This window comes from Tympanuchus pallidicinctus, unplaced genomic scaffold, assembly GCF_026119805.1.
Source record: "Tympanuchus pallidicinctus isolate F22 unplaced genomic scaffold, pur_lepc_1.0 scaffold2, whole genome shotgun sequence".
Taxonomy (NCBI): Eukaryota; Metazoa; Chordata; class Aves; order Galliformes; family Phasianidae; genus Tympanuchus; species Tympanuchus pallidicinctus.
Window position 1 is genome coordinate 23,895,357 of NW_026294721.1, and position 22,749 is coordinate 23,918,105.

Consider the following 22,749-nt stretch of genomic DNA (forward strand, 5'->3'; position numbering starts at 1 on the left):
AGCCGTACTGAAAACCCACACTGAGCTGATCCCGGCCCGAGACGCGGAGCCTTACTGAGGCAGAGCAGTTACACGGCTACATAGAGAAACTCCATCACGTAAACAAGGAAACACCGAGCAACACTCGGCTGTAGATGGGAACCGCACTACCGCACTTTCTATCACGCGAACTGTCCGGTCGACCTCCGGTCGCTACTGCCGGTAGTTCCAAGCGTTTACCGCTCAGCGCTTCATTTCTCGCCGCCACTCCTGCTGCTCGCTCGAAGCCGTGCACTGAGCTGCAGCTGCCGCATGGCATCGGCCAGCAGCTTCCGAGCTGCCGGGCAGCAACCACCTGCGCTCAAATCCCTCCCCGCTCCCACTAGCAACTCAGCAAAAGTTTGAGCTTTCTCTTGCTGTATTTTATCACCGCGCTCCCCGCCTGTGCCTTACCTGCGGCTCCCGAACGCCGCCGCGGAAGGGGCCGTGAGGCGGTAGTAGGGGTAAGGCGGGAGGCACGGCTCCGCTTCGGGGGGCGGGGTGGGGCGGAGTGTAGTGAGGGCGGCGGGGAGGCGCAGAGGCGCTAGGCGCTGCCGCAGGTGCGGGGAGCGCGGAGGCGTCTCGGTGGCGTGCGCGCTTCGTGGGGAAACAAACCAAGCGAGGAGGAGGTGGTGAATTGTGAAGAGAGGCTGCCAGGTCCCATCCCGGTTTTCGGCGCGCGTCTTGAAAACTGACGGTGTGCTTTGGTCCTGTTGGTATCCGCTCCACAGTGTGTCCTGCATGATGCCCGTGGCAGAGCACCCAGGCCGGATGTTGTGGTTGCACGTAGCCACCCCAAAGCTTTGGGCACCAGCCACGGCTGCAATGACTTCTTGCTGACTTGTCATCCAGGCCCTTTTCCTCACTGCCTTCCATTATCACAACTTTATCTATAGAAACTATCTGCAAAACTTTGTTAAGAGATAAAGCTGGAAAAGTTCGGCTAAAACAAGCCTCTAAATGCTTTAAAGAATGAGTCCAGAGGAAAGCAAACTGGGTCTGTGCTGCTAACAAGTGTATTGTTTTGCTGTGCCTATGCGTAATAGCTACATCAGCACAGATGTCTTTCTGTTCAGCACAGAGGAAATGACTTACAGAGCCTTTGTTTTCACTTGGGGGTTTTCCTCCAAAGCCGTGCTGCTGCTGAGTCCCGAGAGCCGTAGGGCTTCATCCCTGGTGCACGGGGCATCTCCGGGGTGATGAACGCCTAGGCAGTCACTGTGTGGCCACCGCGCAGGTAGCCGCCTCTCAGCCCTCTCCCCACGTTCCTCTGCCCCGCCTCCAGGCCTGCAGCCCTGCATCCGGCGCCTGGACAGCCCTCCTTCAGTACCACCCAAAATTCAAACCCTCTATCTCACAGCATTGTCCACAAACTCCTTGAACTCCAGCCTCTTCCATGCCCATGCCACCCGATGAGGGCCTTTTCCTATCACCCAGCCTGACGCTCCCTGGCACAGCTCCATGCCATTAAAGAAAAACAACTGAAAGTTGGGTCCTGAGGGATGGGAGCGTGCTGAGCAGCCTTCAGCCTTCGTTTCGGCTTTAGGATTAAAAAAAAAATCCAGTGCAGAAAAAGCAGCAAGTTGTAACCAGAAATGATTTCATTTCCCCAAAGTTTCACATGCTCAAACATTATGCAGCAGAGAGAGAATGAGAAAAGGAGGGGATGTTCAGGGCTTTGGACCTGTTTCAGCTCCAGAAGAGCTCAGTGCTGCTTGCTGCTTCCATCTTTTCTTCATACCCTCTTAGAGGTTCAGAAACCCTGAGGGCTGGTGGCGCAGCACCCATCCCACCTGTAGGCTGTGGGGATTGGAGCCCATGCTGTCCAAGCCTTTCCTTTGGTATGGCCTCAGGCACCTGGTGAGATGCGTGGCACAATGATTTCACTGTGCTTTGTGTTATGGGCACCCAGCACTCAAAGCAGTTGATTTTGCTCTTCTGAAGAGGAGGGAAGCAGTGAAGTTTCTGTGGCAAAATGTCCATCTTTAGGAGGAAGTTTCTCCATCAGAAAGCATGGAGGTTCTTGAAATTTCAGGCACACAAGTGGCATGAAGCACCAAATAGGGAAAGAAAAAGATGTTTATTAGATGGCAACTCACATAGACTATATTTCCAGCAGTTATACATTTGTATATGCTTTACCACCTGATGGCCCATATTACTTCTGTCCTTGAAGCTACTGTTTGGGCAGTCTCTCATGTTCAAAGTCTCATCTGTGCAATCTTTCTGGTGGAGAAGCATGTCTGCCAGTCCCCGCATCACAGTGAGGCTCTTCCTCTTTCTCCCTGGTGCTTGCTAAGCCCTCTTCACCGTTCTTCACTTTTCAGAGTTTTCTGTGAAGGCAGTAACTGGGCATTTCCTCTCTTCATTTCTCTTCCCTCGCTTGTTTGGAAAGAAATGACAAACAAGAGTTTTTCACATTGCCAGGAGTAAACTGTGTCAGTGAGGGAAAAATAACCGTCATTTCTCATTATCTGGCTTCCATATCAGCAAATGTATTGCTTCTTCTGCCTACCATGTCTCCAAAGCTTCTTTTCTTTTTGAGAGATCTGGGAGGTGATAGTTCCATTAAGTCATTTTGTTTCTATTTGATCCTCTTTAAGAAACTGAGAAAAAGATTTTGTCCTTCTGTCTAGCTGAGTTAGGGGGAAAATATCAAGCATGGGTCACAGAAGATGCAATGTGTATTGAAAGGAACAATAAGCCCAGAGTTTCCACTACATCATGTGACAGAGCCAATGATTTATCCCAGCCCTTGCTGACTGGCCATGTCAGGACTTCAAGGGGCTAGGCAGGGGCCAGAGGCTCCCGGGAGCTGTGTACCATTCATTCTCTCTCTGTAATTTTATTTCAGTAGGCCTGCAGGCAAGCGTCATGATGCAATATTTTGTTACTCAATCACAATGTTTCTTCCACTTCTCTACTTCTTTCTCCACTTGTCTGCTTCCTTATTTATATATAAACTGAATCGAGTTTACAGAACATTACTTCTTCAGTCTTTCATTGTACCTATCTCACAGGCTGCCCTGTGCTTTCTTTTTCTGTGCATTTTTTGGAAGCTTAGTCTGAGGAAACATTTAATATATTTATGGGATGCCCAATGCTACATCTGATGGATGGAGTGTAATGGACCACCTCCAGCATTTAAGACAGATGGCACAAAGTGAGCATGGTAGAAATGTTAAATGGGATGAAAGGACTGAATAAGAATCTGCTGTTTATTTTCTCTTCCAATACAAGAGCTAGAAGTTATCCAGTGAAGCCAGTAACAGCTAGACTGAAATAAAACAGATGAAGATGGTTCATTATGCATCTTGGAAGATGTGTGGAGCTCTCTGCTCTGCAAACAACATTTATGGATGGAGCAGATCAAATGAGCTTCAAGAGAGACTGGGTGGGCACTTGGAAGAGGAATCTATTGAGAATCACTAGACAGACCCAACCCTTCAGATGCAGGAAGCCTCGAGAAAGACGCTTGAGGAACACTTGTATGAAGGTGTGATATATATTTGCCCTGTTCTTGCTTTTCCTGGACATCCATCTGTGGTCAGCACTGAAAGCAGGATGCTGGATGGATCTCATGCTTGACTGACACAAATATATTTTTACAGCAGGCCTGTAACATTCATTGTCTGTCCTATAAGATATCACAGTAATTTACCAAGGTCATTCCAGGTCTTTCCCCACCATCAACTGATCTGCACCTTCGTAGCCCAGGACCTACTTCTCAGCCTACAGTAAAGTCAATCTTGTTTTTTCCACTGAAGCCTTTACTTCTGCAATAGGCTGAGATTCAAAAGAAACATGGAGAGAGACAGAGGCAGCTGGATCTTCCACTGATTCAACTGAGACTTCTAAAAGCTCACAAATGTCTTTGAAGGGGCTGATGACTTCAATCATAAGGTCAGGTTATAATCCAGTATAGGGTTAGTTTATAACTACCATTGTGTAATCCCATCAGTCTGAGGACTCAGCAGTCACAGTCAGGTTATACCAGCACCAAACATGCCAGACAGTTACATAATGACTGTGTGCTTAAGTAAATCTCCTGCCTAGCTCTGAGGACAACCAAGCAGCTTTCTGTTGCTGAGAACTGCTTTTACCTGCTTCACTTCAAGCAACTGAACAGCCCCCATTGCCCTGCTTCCTCTTTGCAGACAGCATGCTTCCTCTAATGTCATAATAACAGGCAGCATTTTGGCCACAGTAGCTAGACCACAAAGACATTCCCTGCCCTCTTTTGTTAAAGACACATCCTTATCTGGAAAAAAAAAATAATTCTTCTGGACTCACTACTAATAGGTTATAGTAGGGGAAGAGTTGATTTCAAGCTCAGGTTATCCTGAGGTCTGGTTATCCTTCCTTTATAAACTCAACACCTAGGTTTGAGGTTTTGGAATGGATTGCTATAATGGTGGAAACACTGAATTGGACACCTCCAAGAGTCCTGTGAGCTTTCTTCTGAGAATACAGCACATATTAATAATACAGAAGCAGCATTTTGTTAAGAGTTCTTCTTGCAATGTCAAGATGCAGGCAAGCAAATTCGTAGAACAATTGCTTGCTGGAGGAAGCCCTAAAAGATGGGCTTCACTTAATGCCCTCTGGGGACAACGTGCTCCACTGAAAGATGGAAAAAAAGTACTAGTAAGTCTGACTATCCCTTGCTGTGGGGAAGGCACATGATAACTGGGGTGACATCAGCCATATATCCCTTTTTTGCAGTGGCTGGATCAGGCTGAACACATCTGTCCCACACCGTGGGAGCACAAGCTTCCCTGCCACTACTGCTTCTTTCCTCTGGAGTCCATTTAGACCTTTGTAGATCAGGGTCTCTCTATTTCATGGCCAATGACAGATAACTCAGGAAAAAGAAAAAAAAAAAAAAAGTAAACATAGTCCATATTCTGAGGCAAATTTTAAAGGATCTGAGAAACAAACAGCATTCCTGAAGCACTAAATGTGCATCCATAGGAGAACAGGAAATTAAAAATTGAGCTTTTTGCTCAGTTCATGGAAGATATACCCATTTGCTAGTTAGATGTTACTCATTTTCAGTCTATAAGCAAACACAAATGAGATGATCAAACATCAGAACAGGAAAAGATGTAACCAGAAAGACAGAATGACATCTCTTTTGGCTATCACTGGGCAGGTTCCAGTGGCCACAAGCTTGGCAGCTTTTCTCTTCTTCCTGCCTTGTAGCCCACAGCTGCCAGATCAATGCCAGCCACCAGGGCTGTGTTTCACTGCATTCAATGAGAGGATGGTGTATCCCAGCTGACAAACATTCTTGGAGAGACTTGCATCATGTGAAAAATCAAGAGCATCTTTGCAACAGGCTGGGACACTGGTGCCTGGTGCATTAAAATGTGTGCTATGTCTGGTTTGATAGCTAACTTCATGGAGAAAAAGAAACTGAGGAAATGCACTATCAACACTTAGGTGATAAATATGTACTAGAAATAAAACTGACAAGGCTGTAAGGAACATGAATATAGTTATTAATTAAAGGAGCAACAGGTAAAAGTACTATATGTCAAGTTAAATTAGCCTTCAGAACACAGGCAGATGTCTCTATAAAGCTACAGGATTTGTATTCATGCATTTGAGTGTTAAGCTGGATCCATAAATTTGGAGGAGGATTTGCTAGACATCTTTAATTCTTGGTGGGCCTCTCTGACCACAACCATTGCTATAATCATACATCCACACACATTCTCTTTCCCATTCCTCTCTGAAGTGCTGCAATATTGTGGTGCCACTTGCTGTAGCCCAAGCAACCAAACAGTAAAAACAGACCCCAGAGTACTGCAGCCTTATTTGAGCATGACATGATATAATAAATAACAGCAAGCGCATGTACATAAAATGAGGGGAGTGTAAAGGGTACTTTCTATTATCACCATTCACCCCACTTGCCAACTCAACACAGCAGCACTGGTGAGCAGGTTAAAGTTTCATACTGGTACTGAAGCAAAGAACTACCTAAAAAGGCAAAGATGTGGACGGGGGTGTTGGTGGCCCCACTCTGGTGGTTTTCAGCTCATGATCGAGCCCTTGTTGCTCAAGGAACTGCTTGTCAGTGACCATTGCAGGTAGCTCCCCAGGGCCACCCTGCATTCACTGGGATCCTCTCTGCTGTGAAGAAGCCCCCATGATCCTAAAACGCGAACCACCACCCCGCAGCAGCACGTCTCTGCACGTATCCCGGGCCAACCTGCGGTGTGCTGCTCCCCCTCTGTGGTGATGCCGGTAAGTGACACTGCGGGCAGCCTGAGTGACAGCACTGCGTGGCTTAAAGGCGCTTCTGTGGCCGTGAAGGAAGCGGGGGAAGCTGCCTGCAGACACCTATCCCCAAGGATTCGAAGCACGTGTAGACTTCAGCTGCAGGTGGCACAGCACGAATTTAACCAGCAGCGGTGGTCTCCACAGAGCAGACTCTGAGCTTGATAAAACTGGGATTTCTTGACTGACTTCAGTGGACTTGCACCACTGAACACTGAATAGCAAAAACACTGAAAGGAGATTTAGTTTCAGGATGTGGTCTGTTTAGCTAGAATATACTTCTGAAAAAAAGGTGGTCAGTGTGTAATTTTAGTGTATGTAAAATTTCATGTGAGACTCCACATAGGCATTAGACACAAAGCAAAAATGCTAAAATGAACAAAGCTTTTCTTTCTCAAGATTTAACATTCCTCCAGTCAGAAGAGGTGCTATTATTGCATTACACAGCCTTGTTACATTGATCTAATTGGGAAAAGTAACTGAATCCCTGTGATTAGAAGGTTGGCGTCCAAAACCTTAATCCCAAAAGAAGCTCAGGTTCTGCTGGTGACCATGTTATTCAGATGTATGCCCAGAGAATTTACACGTAGCACAAGCTACAGCTTTGTTTATGGGTGCTTAATGCCTTTGTGATTTCTGATACAGAACCAAACCTGTGTAAATCCACTTCAAAAAGTTCCATCAGCAGTAAGACAGCAGTGTTCACTATGCCTTTACCAGGACAGTGTGTGGCATCTCAGTAATCTTACCTCAGTTTACAATTCTGTGAACTCTGTGGCATCCTAAAAACCCACTTTCTAGTCTTCAATGAGAGCAATCAATGTTACTTATTTTTAAAAGAGAATGGCAAATGGCACTTGCTCTGTTAGTGAACAATTGCCAACTTTGTGTAAAACATTTTAGTAGCTGATGATCACTTTTCAAGTAACACTTAACAGTGACACATGGCTACAAAGTAGAGACTGACAACAAAACCCTCATGTCCAATTCATCCACCTGAATTCTGCTGCTGAGCAACCCTAAGTAGGGATAAACATGCATCCTTGTATCCTTGGTAACACTGTATTTGCAGCTGTGGTGTTGCTGGAAACAGTTTTACAGATGTTGCTGCCTTGTTCCAAAAAGCTCTTAAATTTGAGGTATAGGGATGGTTAGGGAGCCTCAGGTGATGTAAAGAGAACATAACTGCCTTTCCACTGTATCTGTAATTCCCACTGTTTTGTAGCCTCCTTCAACTCATGTCTCAATCTGACCTCATTCTCTATTTGATGTCCAGCTTTCTAACATTACTTTAGATCTGGAGCAGTCTGCTGCTACCCAGCTGAAAAGATGTGTGCATGAATGTACAAAGATGAACATGCATACACAAGTGTACAAATGCACACACACACCATTTGTTACACATCTGTTGAAAGTCACCTTGAAACAATTCAGCTTGGGTCACCACTTCACACTGCAGAAATAGGATAATATGAATAACTGACACTGATGCTATTTTTTCCCAAGTTAGCACCCCCTGAACTTCATTGGATTCTGCCATAAACCCAGAATTTTCTGAGAATTATTTACTTATCTCTACTTAGACACTCAACTCTTAGGAAAATCAAATGTGATGAGTGTTAAAAGCGTTCCTTTAAAATAGTAATAGTAATTTTAAAAAAATCAACAGCAAACTCTATGATTTTTCTTAAACGTGTCTTGTCAAAATGCTTATGTGAAAGAAAGAAAACTGTAGGTCTCCTGCCCTCACACATTTCTTTGTCCTAACACACAGGCATGTCACTGCTAAGAGATGCCTGTGCCATGACTACGAAGGGCTGACCTATTACTATCTAACCTCACATTTGGCTTGTAAACAATAGCAGGAACTGAGCCCATAGAAAATACCTCGCACTCACCAGGCTGCCACATTGTCTGAGCTGGGAAATCGACATAAACTGCTGGATTCTTGGTTAAAAATAAGGGTCCTTTGATATTCTCTCTTCTCTGAACTTTCCACCAAAGGTTGGTTTCAGCCATTTCGGCACATCTTTTGAGGTCTGAATATAGCTTGACTCTTATGTAGTGCTTTCTGTATTGAAAGAATCACACAGCACTGGAACACACTCAGATCTGCTAATAACAAAAGGGCAAAATCTGACTTATGGAATCAGACCCCAGCACCCCTCTCAGCCCCAATGCAGCGGGTCGGTGCTGATGGAGGAAAGGAAGTACTACCCCTGCAGCCTCTGCTCGAGGCAGCTTTTCCTTCCTGAGGTTCATGCATAGCTCTGAAGTACATTCGACTGCACTCATAGCCCACACCAGGGTTAAACATGTCCCACCTATTCCTTTAATTTTGTAGCCTCCACAAATCGCTCATGATGATGATGAGGGTGGTGGCACACTGGAACAGGCTGCCCAAGGAGACTGTGGATGCCCCATCCCTGGAGGCTTTCAAGGCCAGGCTGGATGTGGCTCTGAGCAGCCTGATCTAGTGGTTGGCGACCCTGCCCATGACAGGTGGTTGAAACTAGATGATCTTTGAGGTCCTTTTCAACCCAAACCATTCTATGATTCTATGATATGACCCAGGCTTTCCACCAAGCAATAAAGTCATTGAGAAGGCTGCAGCTCACTGGCATACTCCAAAGGTTGTTTCAAGCTAAACATAAAATCAGTTACACTGTGCATGTACAGAATACAGTGCTGTAAGTGGCTGAAGATACTCACAGAGAAGGATTTGTACAGAAGGTCACTTCTGATGAAAGGGATGTGTTGTTTTGACCTTGGTACAGTCACAAGAAAGAGGATTTTCCTTGATAACTCCATGTTCAGATATTAATTCTTGATTTCAATTTTGGCAGAGAAATAAGATCGTTTGAAGGGATTAAAATTTGATCTTTTACCTGTCAATAAGATAGAAGAGCTTTACTGCAATTCTACTTATTCTGTAGCACCTCATTTTAACATTTTGCTCGAATTTACACATATATATATATATGTGTAATATATATATACATATATATGCAAAAATATATAAAAAGGTAAATGTCAGTGGACATTTGAAACATGCTGTATGTACAGGCACACTCATTATTACCACATGCTTCAACAAAAAACAGCCTGCTGTTTGGCCAACAGTGACCCTGGATTGCCACAGCTGCAGCTTACCCAAGTTACAAAAGGACACGGTGGGACCCGACACTACAAGATTTTCATTCCAGCTGATTCAAAAGGGTGTAAATTGATAGCAGTTGTTGGTTATTACATTGACATCGCTCAGTCTATGCTCTGATAGATATGTTTACATTACAGTGTGTTAAATTTGGTTTACAAAATGCAGCAAAATCTTTTTATTAACATTGCATGGGTTGCTTTGCTTGCATTTAAATGAAAGGTTCCATTATACACTCTCTTTTCTCCTGGTTCAAGCTGTCTGCCAACCCTGAAGACTTGATGAGACAAATCTTCTGCTTGAAAGCAAGCATATGCATCAATGTATTGCTTGTTCATGTGTGGGCTGTACTGCAAGTATTTGGACGAAGCTGGAAAGGCAACTCGGTACTAAAATCTTTCTCAGATCACTGAACTTGTCTTCAGATATACAGGTGTGTTTTCACTTTTCATGAGTAGTAGTCTTCAGATATCCCGCAATGGACAACTGACTAAAACAGCCAGCTCTTCACTTTTTGTCAGCAGCTGATGCCCCTGTACTTGCTGAATAAAGCCTTGCTGGTCACTAAGTTCCTCACCTTTGTTATTTTAGAATTCTGTTCCTTGCGCCTCCACTTCATGGCAGTTCAGTCCTTCTGTGCTTTAAAGTCATCTTCTTTGTGTCACCAGCATATTTCATTAATCACTTCTCTTTTTATTTATTACTTTATTGGACAAAATACTTTCCACAGAAGATAAATACAGTCAATCCTTATGCACTCCATAGTCACAAAACTCTTCTGTCTACAGCCTGAGCCTTCTCTTGTAAGTACAACTTTTCAGCTGATTTCTTCCCTCTGTTTTTCCAGTATCACCACACTGACACACCATGTCAATCACTTTACTGATATCCATATGGATTTGCTTTGTTGCAGTTCATAGAATGACAGAATCACAGAATCACAGGGATGGGAAGGGATCTCAAGAGATCCTCAAGACCCCCACTGTTAAAGCAGGTATCCTACAATAAGTTGCACAAGTAGATACCCAGATGGGTCTTGAATATCTCCATAAAGACCCCACAACCTCTCTGGGCAACCTGTTCCAATGCTCCATTACCTTTACCATAAAGAAGCGCTGCCATGTGTTAGTATGGAACTTCCTGTGTTCAAGTTTTAGGCCAGTGTTCCTTGTCCTGTCACTACACACCACTCCTTTAAAAAAAGTCTAATATTTAATCAAAGAAAATCCCAAGTTAATTTGGCAGAATCTATCTTCAGTAACTGTTTCTCCCATTTTGTATCCTTTCATATCTCTATTTCTTTCATACAATATTTAATCCTTGTATGCAATAAAATAACATATTTTTAAGGATTCCTTTTTTCCTTAGGAAAAAGAAACTTACTTCATTATCTAATGTTTTTTCACATGGCATTACATCTGTTTTAGTAAATGCATCAAAACTCATATGAAGAGCTTTATTATCTGTTTCTGAGCCTCCAAAAGAGCAGAGCTCTTTGCACTTTGCTTTCACCCTGCCTGTGATAACGTGTTTCCACACCCACTCACATTTACTGCTTTGATTTTGCTTCTGTGTACACTGCCATTATCATTACCAAAGCTGAGGTAAATAGTTTGGGCAGTGCCTAGATTCATTTTAATGCCAGCACTTACATTATGTAAGGCATCTGTTTATCTTAATTTTTGTTTATATGACCAAGACAACTTTTATTATTTGATTAAATTTCTTGTTCTCTAAGCTGGATTTTTTATATTTTCACCTCTCCCACATGCTTCTGCCTGTAAAGACTTTTACTTTTTTTAAGTTTGGTTTCAATTCCTTTTAGGCTTTCTTTGCACATTACATTTGGAAAAGACCAGTAAACAAATCCAGTCCAGCCATTCACCCATGCCCAATAAACCACATCTCAGTGCCACTCCTGCATGTTCTCTGAATGCCTCTAGAGACAGTGACTCCACCACCTCCACGGGCAGTCCGTTCCAACGCCTCATCACTCCTTCTGAGAATAAATGCTTCCCAATATCCAACATGAACCTCCCCTGGTGCAATGTATGGTCGTTACCTCTTGTCCCATCTCAGAAGTGCTTTGTTCAATCCTAGGCTTTGGATACTGTTTTACCACTGTGTGTTAGAGTGGAAGATTTCCATTCGCGCATCCTCCAAACAGGCGAGGAAGGAGCAGAGGTCTTCTCCAGGCGCTCACACACTGCGTGCGGGGACCAGAGCAGTGCATCGCCGCGCCCCCCCCACCACGTCCCTGTGCCACCGGTGCAGGGGCTGCCACTACGTACACGGCCGTCACTAGGTGGCGGCGGCGGCCTTCCGAACTGCGCCGAGGTGAAACGGCAGCCCGACAGGAGGGAGAAGAGGTACTAAATTCCAGTGCAGGTTTCAACAACGATGCCATAAATCCTTCGGCAAATAAAGTGTCGTCACTGTTCCTCCAAGCTCAAGCACGAGGGCGGTATCCCAGGTTTAATGGAAATTTTCCTGTTTGTGTGCAGCGTTCCCAGCAACATTTAGAACTGATCACATCATGCCTTTCTTGGCCATAAACCTTAATTGCTTTTATCAGTGTCAGCATATTGTCTCCAGCCAGGAGTCCGGCCTAGCTAAATACAAGGCAGAAATGAATCAATGAAGCATGAACATAATTTAACTACAAATTTTGTTTTGCATGGCTCTATTCTCTCTGTCACAAATTGCCATGAAAATATGGATAAGATATTCAAAACATAACAGCATTTCATCACACGTAGAAATACAGCATTTCAAACTTGTCACATATCTGGAAATTGTTCACTTGTCACTAACTGTGTATACTGAAGACTCTGCTCTTTTTCCTGCTAAAAACTGCAGAGGGGAGACTGCTTTCAGAGTCCCTTGAGTGCAGTGAGCTATTCTTCCTTGTGGAGCTGGCTCACTAACAGAGGAATGTCGAGAGAGTTCTCAATACACTCAGAAACTTTTTGGAATGGTTTTACAGAAGATTGCTTCATATGGGTGGAGACATGTAAGACTTCACTCAGTGATGCCCACATGCCTAAAATTACTGTCATCTGTAAATGAAGATAAGTCATGGATCTTCTTGACAACAGCAAGTTCCTTCCCAGTGTTGAGTCACCTTGCTCCCATCCCAGCACCATAACCAAGCTGAGCTCAGTGGATTTCTAAAAAGCTATTATTTCCAAGTGATCAATAAGCATGAAATACAAATAGCTAACTCCACGATGAAGCTGAATTTACATTTTTTAATGAATATTATATGCAGATTATGCTAAAATTTCAAGGAGAAAAGATTCTAAGCCTGTAGAAGGAACTCCAATACTGCAATGATGAACCTCAGGTGAACAGATCTCATTTGGGGTGCCTGTGGTGATATGGGACTTTTATTACAGTGCTCAACTCTGATGATAATCTTTGAAGAGTCATCATTCTGAATTAGTAATATAAATTAAAGGTTAAATTAGATTATTTAGTCCCACATTTTCTAGCCACATGGCATGCCATAAACACTAGCCTCATTAGAAAACCTGTGCAGTACCCTAGAGTTGTTGTCATTCCAGATTTGGAGGATAAAAGCAGGTTTAAACAACTTTTCTGTGCATAAAAAAAGAAGCCTGTTAATTCACGTCAAACAGATACACTCTGCTTGAGAATACCCCAGATAAGTGTATCTCAATGGCAGAACTCAGCTGGAACCTTGCTGCCCTCCAGAAAGGCTTTTAACAGCATAGGAAGAACAGTGCATGGATGTAGTCCTTCTTTCACACTAAGAGGTATGAGTAGTAAAATACAGCAGACCAACTGCTTGCAAAAAGATTTGTAAAGGCTCTTCTGCCCACAGATGTCTTCGAAAAATTCACTAATGCTCACAGTTTCTAAAGCATAGTTAGGCTTCCAGGTAACCTAAGTCTAAGCCAATGGATTAAATACATTTTCTCACCACTGAGGAGACCAGATATACTCAGATATCTTTTATAGATAATTAAAGTTGCAATGTTGGTTCTTTCAGTTAGGGTTTTGAAACTAGCTTTGAAAGAGACAGACACTAATTCCACCACATACGCAATGTTTGTGCATGCCATGAGATACTGTAATGACAAATGATTCCTTTTATTTCAAAGGTTTATCTAAACACCACCTAGCAAGAGTGTGTGTGGGCCTGCTGAACACCTCCTTTGGCAGGCAACAATCTTCCTCAGGAGACTAAACAAATCTGCTTAAAAAGCAATCCAGTTTTCCAGGCTTGAAGTTAAATATTTGCTATAAATGTTAACTTCCCACTGTGCAACTGTCCGTCTTTATCTACTCCCTTTGAGGATTCTTTTGTTATTTCAGGTGACAATCAAAATAAAGGTATGGAAGTCAGAATTTAACATTTTCACTACAAATAAATTAGCAAATTACAACTGTATAAAATAAAAATAAAAAATAGAGTTGTCCATGCTGGAAGCTCAAAGGGCACCAAAACAAAGCTCCTGGAGGTCTTTTTCTCAGGAACCACTTGTCAGAGAGAGACAAATTGCATTACTTGAGTGACATACAAGCCTTGCCCAGGCTTCTTGTGCTTTGGAGGGATTGCTCCCCATTTCTTCTGCTCACACGTATCCTGAATTAGACCTACGTTACACACACAGGTAGAGATCTATTGCTCTTCAGCTTTGCTATTGCCTGTTCCAATAGCACATAATGCTGACTGTACTGGCTGTGCACAGAGGGGCTTTCAGAGTCCATGAGACTCTGCAGAAACACTGATTTTCCCTTTCCTCTCCACGCATGTGAAATAGACAGCACAGACTCAACCTGCTCAGAAAAAAAACTTAAAAGATCTACAACATCTGATTTCACAGGCAGACAAATTTCACTTGCTCTTGCGACAGAGTGGAAAGATTTCATTTTTTGTGGCATTACTACCAATTGTAACTATTCTGTATAGTCAGCCAGAGGCTTCAGCTTAGGTGTGGCCTGTCACATCTGCCCAGAGCAAGCTTGGAATCTGATGAGAAGCTCGCGGCCCATTATCAGCTCCTGGTCCTCACTTCCCCTCCCAAAACATGACCAGGGAAACCCTCTGCACAAGATGATGAGAAAGCAGGATCACAGTCCTTGCTATTCAACCACTGACTATGGTGACTATTAACCAGCAACTCCCTTTGTTCATCTCAGTTGCCTTTACACTTTGGAAAAATAGCAGATGATTCAGCAACACCTTATTTCCTCTCCTCACTTGCCTCCCCACTACCCACACGTCTTTTTGCAGTGTGCATCTTGCTGAGAGGAATAGTTGCTGGTGCTGCTGGAAGCAAAGCAATGTCAGCAGGGGATGATAAGGTGGGGCAGGAACCCTGGGGGTAGAGACTGCAGAGAGGACGGGTGGAGGGGAGATGCAGGATACCAGCAGCTCTCACACCCATAGCTGTGCCATTGTATCAGAGAAGAGGGCCCAAAAGCAGCAGGATTAACAGTTCTACTGGGCAGTCCCAAGGAGCCCAAGGCTCAATGACCCCAATCCTTCCTAATGCTGCCTGCCCAGCTCTTCCAGCACATTGTCTGCAGGACAGAAAAGACCAAACTATTATAACAGCGTGACTCTTTGTCCTGCCACCAACAGCTGGACTGAGGGTAAGAAAAGAAGGAAGCTGTATTAATGCTCTCAGTTAGAATGAATGTCTCTATTGAAGTTAAGACCACTTTTACACTCACCAACCACTGAATTGCCAGCAGTGTCATCACGACACCAAATGTCCTTATTATCACTAACCTTATCATTTTTCTTGCCTTACAGAGGCCTGCAAGCCCTACTAACAAAGCCAGCTGTGCTCGCAAAACTTACCTGGATTTCATTAAGGCACTTGGTACCAAACGGTGCAGAGGAGTTGGATTTACAAACCAACGCACAGAGCAATCCTCCAAGGGCTGCTATCAATGCGGCACCGATGAGTAAAGGTCCCTGTTCCCAGGCCAAAGCTCCTCCGCAGTCTAATAACCACCCCAGCAACAGCTCCCCCGCTCCCTTCTTCCCTCCCTCAGCACGACGGCCGCCCGCAGGTCCCAGCCTCCACAGGGCACCAGAGGGCGGTAAGGCAGCACGGGGCGCAGCGCGCCAACACCCGCCCGGCTCCGACGCGGGCACTTCCAGGTTACGCGAGTGACGTCGTGGCTCGGGCGGGCTGAGGAGGCAGCAAGATGGCGGCCGGACGCGAGCCCTCCGCCGCCCGCCGGCGCCGCTGAGGAGGCGGCAGCACCCGCCCCGCCCCGCCTCGCCGCCACCCTCTCGTGCCGCGGGCCGCCCGGCCATGTAGACGGGGCGGCGCGGCCGGCTTTCATCGCGCAGACCGCTCCGCGGCCGGCAGGCGCCATGGAGGACGTCGGCTCGAGCGTGAACGCGGACGCGGAGGTGCGGAAGCTGCAGGAGCTGGTGAAGAAGCTGGAGAAGCAGAACGAGCAGCTTCGCAGTCGCCACGGCGCTCTGCCCGCCGCCCCCGCCAGCCCCAAGCGCCTCCTCGGCGGCGGGGCCTCCCCTTCGCCCCCCGCCGCCGCCTCTCCGTCCGACGGCCGCTGCCTCAGCCCCAGGGCCGCGGCGCGGCGGCCACCCCCCGAGGAACCCGGCGGCGGCGAGAGCGACGGCCCGCCGGACGACGCGGCGCCTCTCCGGCCCGACGAGCTGGAGCGCCTGGCGTGCTGCGAGGAGGACGAGGCCAGCTGGTGAGGACGAGAGGGAGGCGGGGAGCAGCCAGAGGCCCGGCCTCGGCCCGGGGCCCTCAGCTGGGGGTACCGCGGGGAGGCCTCGCCCTAAGGCTCGGGCTGCGGGGGTTTCGCGCGTGGCACTTGCCCCGCCGAGGCCCGCAGCCCCATGCTTTTGTTCGGCCGCGGTGACGGCTCGACATCAGGAACCGGCTCCGGCTGTGCTGCGGATGCAGCGTGCTGTACTGAGGCGGTGCGGAGGCGTTCTGTGAGGCAGCGCAGAACCGGCCCACAGCTGCTGCTGTGCTTCTTTAAATGTGCGCCTGACCTGAATTTCTTTCAGCTGTAAAGGCAGTAAATGTAACGCGCTCTGTCTCAGAAATGCGGCGCTGTGCGTTTTCACTTGTTGCTGGCTGTCCCGTGCAATCTGCTGTAGGGAGCCTGTGTTAGCTGAGAGTTGGGCTGGGTGATCCCCGGAGTCCCTTGCAACCTCTGCAATTCTATCATGCTACGATGCAGGACCACATTTTACTATAGGCAGTCCCTCTCTGTTTAAATGGACGGTTTGCCTGCTGCTCCGGCAGAAACATCAGCTGGAGGTTGTTATCTTGTTCTTATTGCACTTAGATGAGCTTTTGCTAGCTGCCAGGGAGGTTTCAAACCTCTCTTAGCGTCATGCTGTTCGGCAGCTGCCTGAAGTTTCCCGTGACACCAGTTGAGAAGAGCAGTGTAGGAGTTACAGGAGAAGCAGTGGGGAGGAGCATAGCATTAGCAGAAACACAAGAAAAATGTGTTCTGAGAGGATAAGTGTAACAGAAACACTTTGATTTGAGTCAGAGTTGCTTTTCAAGCTCAGCTGCAGAAGTATTTTTCTAGGACTAATGGAAGTATTTTTAAAGGACTAATGCTCAGACAAGTAGATTGTAAAAAATAATAATAAAAATAATAATAATAATAAAAAGTATTTGAGTAACTGACACCATTAAAAACACTTAAACATTGCCCACGCATGAAATCATTTCAGTTGCTCAGGGAGGATACAATGTGTGTATTGCCTCACAGGAGTCATTTGCTTGACATCCAGCCTGAGCCACAGAGAAGTATGAGAACATAAGTTTATTCTGATCCAACACAAGCTTACTAAATTAAAACAAGGCATCATCTTCCAGAGGATGAGTCTGTGCAGAGTAGCTGCTCTTATTTCCCAGCTTATGCCCTGTAATCTACTGGTTGAGAGCACATTGGGGAAATAGAACATTGTGAATTCACACAATAAATTCGCAGTAATATGGCAAATGTTTTGAGTGTGATATTTTCTAGTGGCAATAGGCGCTATTAGTTTTATGTTAATCTTAAATTGCGGACAAGTTGATGAACCTCTTCAGTGAAAGTTAATGTCACAGCTTACAGTGACAACATAAATGCTGTGTGTTTTTGTTTATGCACTTCTGGACACACGTGTGCAGGCGGCACAACTCACTCAGCACTGCTCTTGCTGGTGGCAGGTGTTTGGCACATTGTGCTGCCTGTTGTTCTGACTTCAGACATGTTCCCATGCAAATCCGAGTCCTCAAAAGACAACAGGGTGTAAGTTTTTGTTCCTTTCCTATTATAGTGACTACCATATCAAATTTCATTCTCCGTGACTGAGAGATAAAAACATACAACTGGAGAAGAGTCGTTTTAAAAATTTACTTGTAGCACTCATCAAAAAATATCAATATGTCCTTTCATGCTATGATTTAATATGCACTTAATGATAAGTGTGGTTTGGCTAGATGAAAAGTTGGCTTGTGACATTTTCTTTTTCTAGATTATTTTATAAAAATGGAAATTGAACTCCTGCAATTTCTGAATGACACTTAATTCAACTGTTGAGACACTGAACAGATTTAAAACATATTTTCTTACAAGGGTGGGAAGTCTTTACGCATTTGATAAATGGAAGCTATTGCTCTAAATGAAGTAGAAAACGTTCAGTGGATCAATCAAACAGGAATGGTGCTGTGAAAAAATAGCAGGGATGATGTAAGTAGATTTCTCTTGAACCGCTTCATGAAGATCCTGATCATAAGGCCTTGCTTATGCAAGGACATTCAAGTAGTTGAAACCGACTGAATGTACTCAGTTAAACCTCGTGTGAACTCTTCAAGGTTCAAATGGATTTGGATCACTGCTGTTAAACCTGAAAGCCCGTTTAAACTGCGGGATTACACCAGTATAGATCAATGACCAATTACCAACTGGGGAAACCTCAGATGGAAACAAACTAAATTTAAATCACAGCTTATGCTTAAAAGGTTAATTTGTCTGTTGGTTTGTCTGCATGGAGAAGTATAGATCTGTCTTAGCTGTTGATTTCAGGAGGACCTGGCTGTGAGAGATAGCTGGTGAAGGCTGCTGGTTATCTCTTGTCTTTTTTTCAACTTTGTGTAATGTGGACACTTTTCAGTCCTTGTATTCACATACCCCATTATGAAATTGTCTCCGGCCTTGTAATAACAAACTGATAAAACTGCCTTATTTTACCTTCAGTGTTCATGTGAGATTAGTGCTTCTGAATCCTTGTCTCGGTGGTCAGACTTTCTGATACAGAACCGAAGGTTCTCCTTAGGCATGTATGCATGTGCACACAGCACTGCACTTCAGCTAGGCCTCTTAAGAGTTCTGTTCAGGCCTGCTCTGTTCACAGGAACAGGACACAGCATACAGCTGCTTACCTCACTTGCTGGGTAAGGTTGGGCGTGCGTGTATATCATGCTGAAAATGACTTGGTAACAGTGTGCAAGGTGGTTTGCTATGCTGCTTTTAAAAAGCAACTTGTCTCATTTATTGCAAGATAAGTGTGTACATGTGGGCAATTACTGGAGTTAACGTCCTGTGGATCCACATTGTCACTTACTTTGCAGTAACTTGTCGCACACTTTCCTAAGCTTTCTGAAAAACTTTCTTTTAAATATGAGAGCGAAGCATAGCAATTTTTCTTCAGCACTTACTCTGATGTGCAAATACTGCACTGTATAGAGGTTGCTGTGTGTCTCTTTTATGCACACTGCACAGTGAACTTCTGAGCAGTTGCATCCTCTACATGTGGTGTTGCTTTAGAAGTTACCCTGCCCATCCCAGTGTTTGCCTGTCACTCCCATGTAAAGCCCACCATTATGGCTGAGGGATAGCTCATGGATGACTGAATTTGTTTTCAGACAGAAGGCATAAAGTGAAGTTACTGGTGGATTGCTTATGTTAATAGTGAAAACTGATATTTTCAGTGTATTAGTTAAGTATTCTGTTTAGTTGAAATGGAAAGTGAGTGCTTTTCTTGCTGTACACACCATCATTCAGCAGCTATTTCTGTTAAAGTAATACCTATTTTTAATAGTTTACATTTCTGATCTGGTCATCTGTTCCAGCTAGCTGGCTAAGTTGCTGCTTTGAGAGTTAGAGGATAAAAATATGATTGTCATCTGTAGTGATCATCTTGCATCTAATTGCTTGATATCTGCTGAACACCCTGAAGTTTGCTGTGGTGAACCAGTAAAATGTAGTGTGTTTGAGTCCAGAGCTGCACCTGAACGAAATCCCACTGCTGGAATTACATTGCAGTGTTTTCTGCTCAACTGCTAAAGTCGCCTTGTGTTAATGTTGCCTTGCCCTCTTGGACCCTGGACAGGTTCTGATCAGCTCCTGGCTTGTGGCTTTAAGTAAAAGAAAAGGTGATACTGGCAGGTTAAGTATAAATCGGATGTAAAGTTTATCTTTTTAAACCAAATTCTGATAACAGCTCCTCCAGCTATGAAGAAGATGTGGAAAGCAGCATGTTAAGTTGACTAAGGGTTATGCAAGTTATTAGTTATTGAGGTGTAATAACTCATAACATCAAAGATCAGTGTCTTTGAGATATCTTTCTGATTGTGGAATGGATGCTCCAGTACTGCAGAAAGAAAAGAAACCTTTTCCCATTTTTAATTTCTTGTGTGATATTCCTGGCTTTTAAATATGGTTCATATTTGGTTATCATGAAAGCTTTGACACAGATTTCCTTTACTGTCTTAATGGTATTCCCCAAATTTACCTCATAATCACATCTTATTTTGGCGTGATCTACATTTCTGCCTCCTTGTAGGTGTTGGTAGAGTTCTGAAGCTTCTCTAGATTCATACTGCTGTGCCCAGAACAGTGTTTCCCAGACTGCCCTATATTCTTGTCAGATTTATTTACTTTTAGTAGCTCTTTCTCATGAGCTTTTTCCTGGATATTTTAGGGGAATTTCTTACTGATCTGTACCCACTTATCTATTTTTCTTTGGCATCAAGTAGCTTTCTTCATCCTGCTTTTGTCTGGAACACGCTTTATCCATTCCCTTGTTTCATTCTCTCTTGTACTGGTTTTTGCTTAACGTGACTAAAATAAGTAAGCTTTAAGTCAAGTTTCTTGCACTTGGTGTATTCCATGTAATTAGATCTTCACCTTGTTATTCATCTGCATGTTTTTCTCATGCACTTCAACTCTAAAAGAGTTCTGGTACAAAGACTCCTCCTTTCTTCCTAGTTGGAATCTTGGCTTCTGGCTTCTTGCTCGTGGCAACCAGCCACTTGTATCTTAATGTGGTGGGAGGTGTGCTCATCAGGTGAGATAATCCTTACGGCAAAATTCCATTCCTTCCTCCGTGTCTTCTTACTTCAAAGCTTTTCCCAGCTCAGCTGTGCCCGAGTGCAACATGCTACAACTCACCATATTAGGCTGGCATTGTCCTACGAGTGCCTAGTGATGATTGTCCCTGTGCAAAAGCCTTTCCCTTTTTGTGCTGCGTCTTCCTAGAACTAATCAGCGGAGCCCCTGACTGCTTTACATTTCAGGCTGGCACTGCTCTGAGAATGCTCTGTCACTCCAGCTAGTGACAGCTGGAGGAAGGAAATGTTCCTGTGCAGCACAGTCATGTGCCTGAGCTTCTTAAAGCTGTTAGAAAATAGGTTGGTGCTCCCAAGTTTCTTTTCATGTACTGTTTTCATTTACTTGATCTTGTGTCACTAAGCTGTAGTTGAGTCTTTGCTTTCTTGTGGATCAGTTGGAGTGTAGTTTTTCTGATGTGTTAATATTTGAAGTCTGGGTGGTAACTGTAAATTGCCTGCTTCCTCAAACATGTTCCATTTCCTGTTTTTAGAAGGTGATTTAATGGTGTTTAAAGATGTATGAAGTCATTGGTAATCTTCAGTCTTAATGTGGCTGTGCTGCCATTCAGCGGAGTTATTTTGCTGTTGAATGTGTAAATGGTCGTGGATGGAAAGAAGTCTTTTCTGGGAAGCTCTTCCGCTAGAGAGGACCTGTGCCTTTAGAGTCCTACAGCAACTGGACAAAGAAGATCTGGAACAGAACTGGACAAAGAAGAGCTCTGTGAAGTTGTATCTACATCCTTATTTTAATTCCATAGTGTCCTTTCTGCTCCTTTTTCCCTTTCTGCTACTGGGAGGAGAGGAAGAAGTAGAAGCATTGCTCCAGTGCTTCACCCCGCTCTTGGTCTTTATTTTTTAAACTTGAATTAAGCAAAGCAAGAGTTGCATCAGTTTCATCAGTATACATTTTACATTCTACAGTTCTGTTTTTTTTTTTAAATGTAGAATGAAACAAAGGAAAAGCAACTGGCTGGAAATAGGTGGGAAATCTGCAGTATGGGTTTGGTTAGAGGGTGAGTGCAAAAATAGGAACTGTGTGAGCCTGGATTGTATCAGTAAATAAACTGCTTGTCAAACAAATGCAACAGTTGGAAATTGCATAAAATGATCACTTTTGTCTTTGTAATTAGTCTTGTAAGGTTGTTCGAGATCCATGTGCATCTATAAAAAGAGAATGTGCACTTCTTGCCCATGGTGTTGGGTGTTACTGTAAACACTTCAAATGTGCATGGAACTTCTCAAACATGGCAAGGCATGCCAGCTGCCAGGGAGCTGGGAGTCTCCTTGCTCAGCACCAAGGTTGGCTTGGCTGCCTTTGACTCTTTTGTGTTGTGTAACCCTACCTCAGGATGGAAAAGAGTACACGAGATGCTAAAAAGACTGAATAAAAGGCGTCCAAGTGCTGTTAAGTGTTAAATGTTGACTTTGTCTATATGCAGGTAATGGCATTAAGTACAGCAATTAGTATAATTGTTGCAATAGAACTATGAAAATCAAGCAGATCCTGTTCTTTCCAGGAATCTTCAAGGATGTAAATGTGTGATGGGCTCTTAGCTTCCCTTTGTGGGCAGAGTGCTTGTAGGGATCTCTGCAAAAGCACTTTTACTGACCAGCATAACACTGGGGAGAGTGTAAGCCACGTGTGCTGTTGCATGGAGCAGTGGCTACTGGACTGTTAAAAACGCTTTGATTTTGTATGAAAACCTGACAGGTGAGAATAAATCCTCTCCTGCATTTGTAGATGCAGCCTTTTAGTTTCAGTGTTTGAGGGAAGAATGTGTTAGAGCGTACTGTGAACAAAGTGATTCGTGTTCTGCATGAGAGGCTCATGATGTTTATGGTGATTTTTAAATACTCCTCTTAGGAAGCTTGTGTAAGAAGCGGCCGTTCTGATACAGACTTTGCCAAGACAGTAAGGGCAGTAATTAA

At 44.3% G+C, this 22,749-nt stretch overlaps 2 protein-coding genes and 1 long non-coding RNA gene across 7 annotated transcripts in view; 1 reads left to right on the top strand and 2 right to left on the bottom strand.

Annotated features, from left to right (window-relative positions):
- Positions 1-513, bottom strand: part of TEC (tec protein tyrosine kinase) — a 42,206-nt gene extending 41,693 nt beyond the window's left edge. Inside the window, exon 1 of the mRNA XM_052681921.1 lies at positions 433-513. The gene's annotated coding sequence lies outside the window, so the exon portion shown is untranslated. The remainder of the gene's footprint in view (positions 1-432) is intronic.
- Positions 514-1,576: 1,063 nt separating this feature from the next.
- LOC128080097 (uncharacterized) lies at positions 1,577-15,646 on the bottom strand. Of its 2 annotated transcripts, none has more exons than XR_008206486.1 (4): positions 15,300-15,646; positions 9,019-9,194; positions 8,205-8,377; positions 1,577-2,040 (listed from the first exon to the last, which is right to left on the bottom strand). It is a non-coding gene; the product is annotated as an uncharacterized LOC128080097 (long non-coding RNA). The 2 variants fall into 2 exon arrangements; XR_008206487.1 differs by lacking the exon at positions 1,577-2,040 and adding an exon at positions 5,502-6,587.
- Positions 15,647-15,757: 111 nt separating this feature from the next.
- SLAIN2 (SLAIN motif family member 2) overlaps positions 15,758-22,749 on the top strand; it is a 32,575-nt gene continuing 25,583 nt past the window's right edge. For 2 of the 4 annotated variants that reach the window (XM_052681927.1, XM_052681928.1), the window contains exon 1: positions 15,758-16,171. In XM_052681927.1, coding sequence (XP_052537887.1) covers positions 15,825-16,171 — 347 coding nt within the window. In that variant the 5' untranslated portion in view covers positions 15,758-15,824. The remainder of the gene's footprint in view (positions 16,172-22,749) is intronic. The other 2 variants (XM_052681924.1, XM_052681926.1) reach the window with 1 other exon arrangement.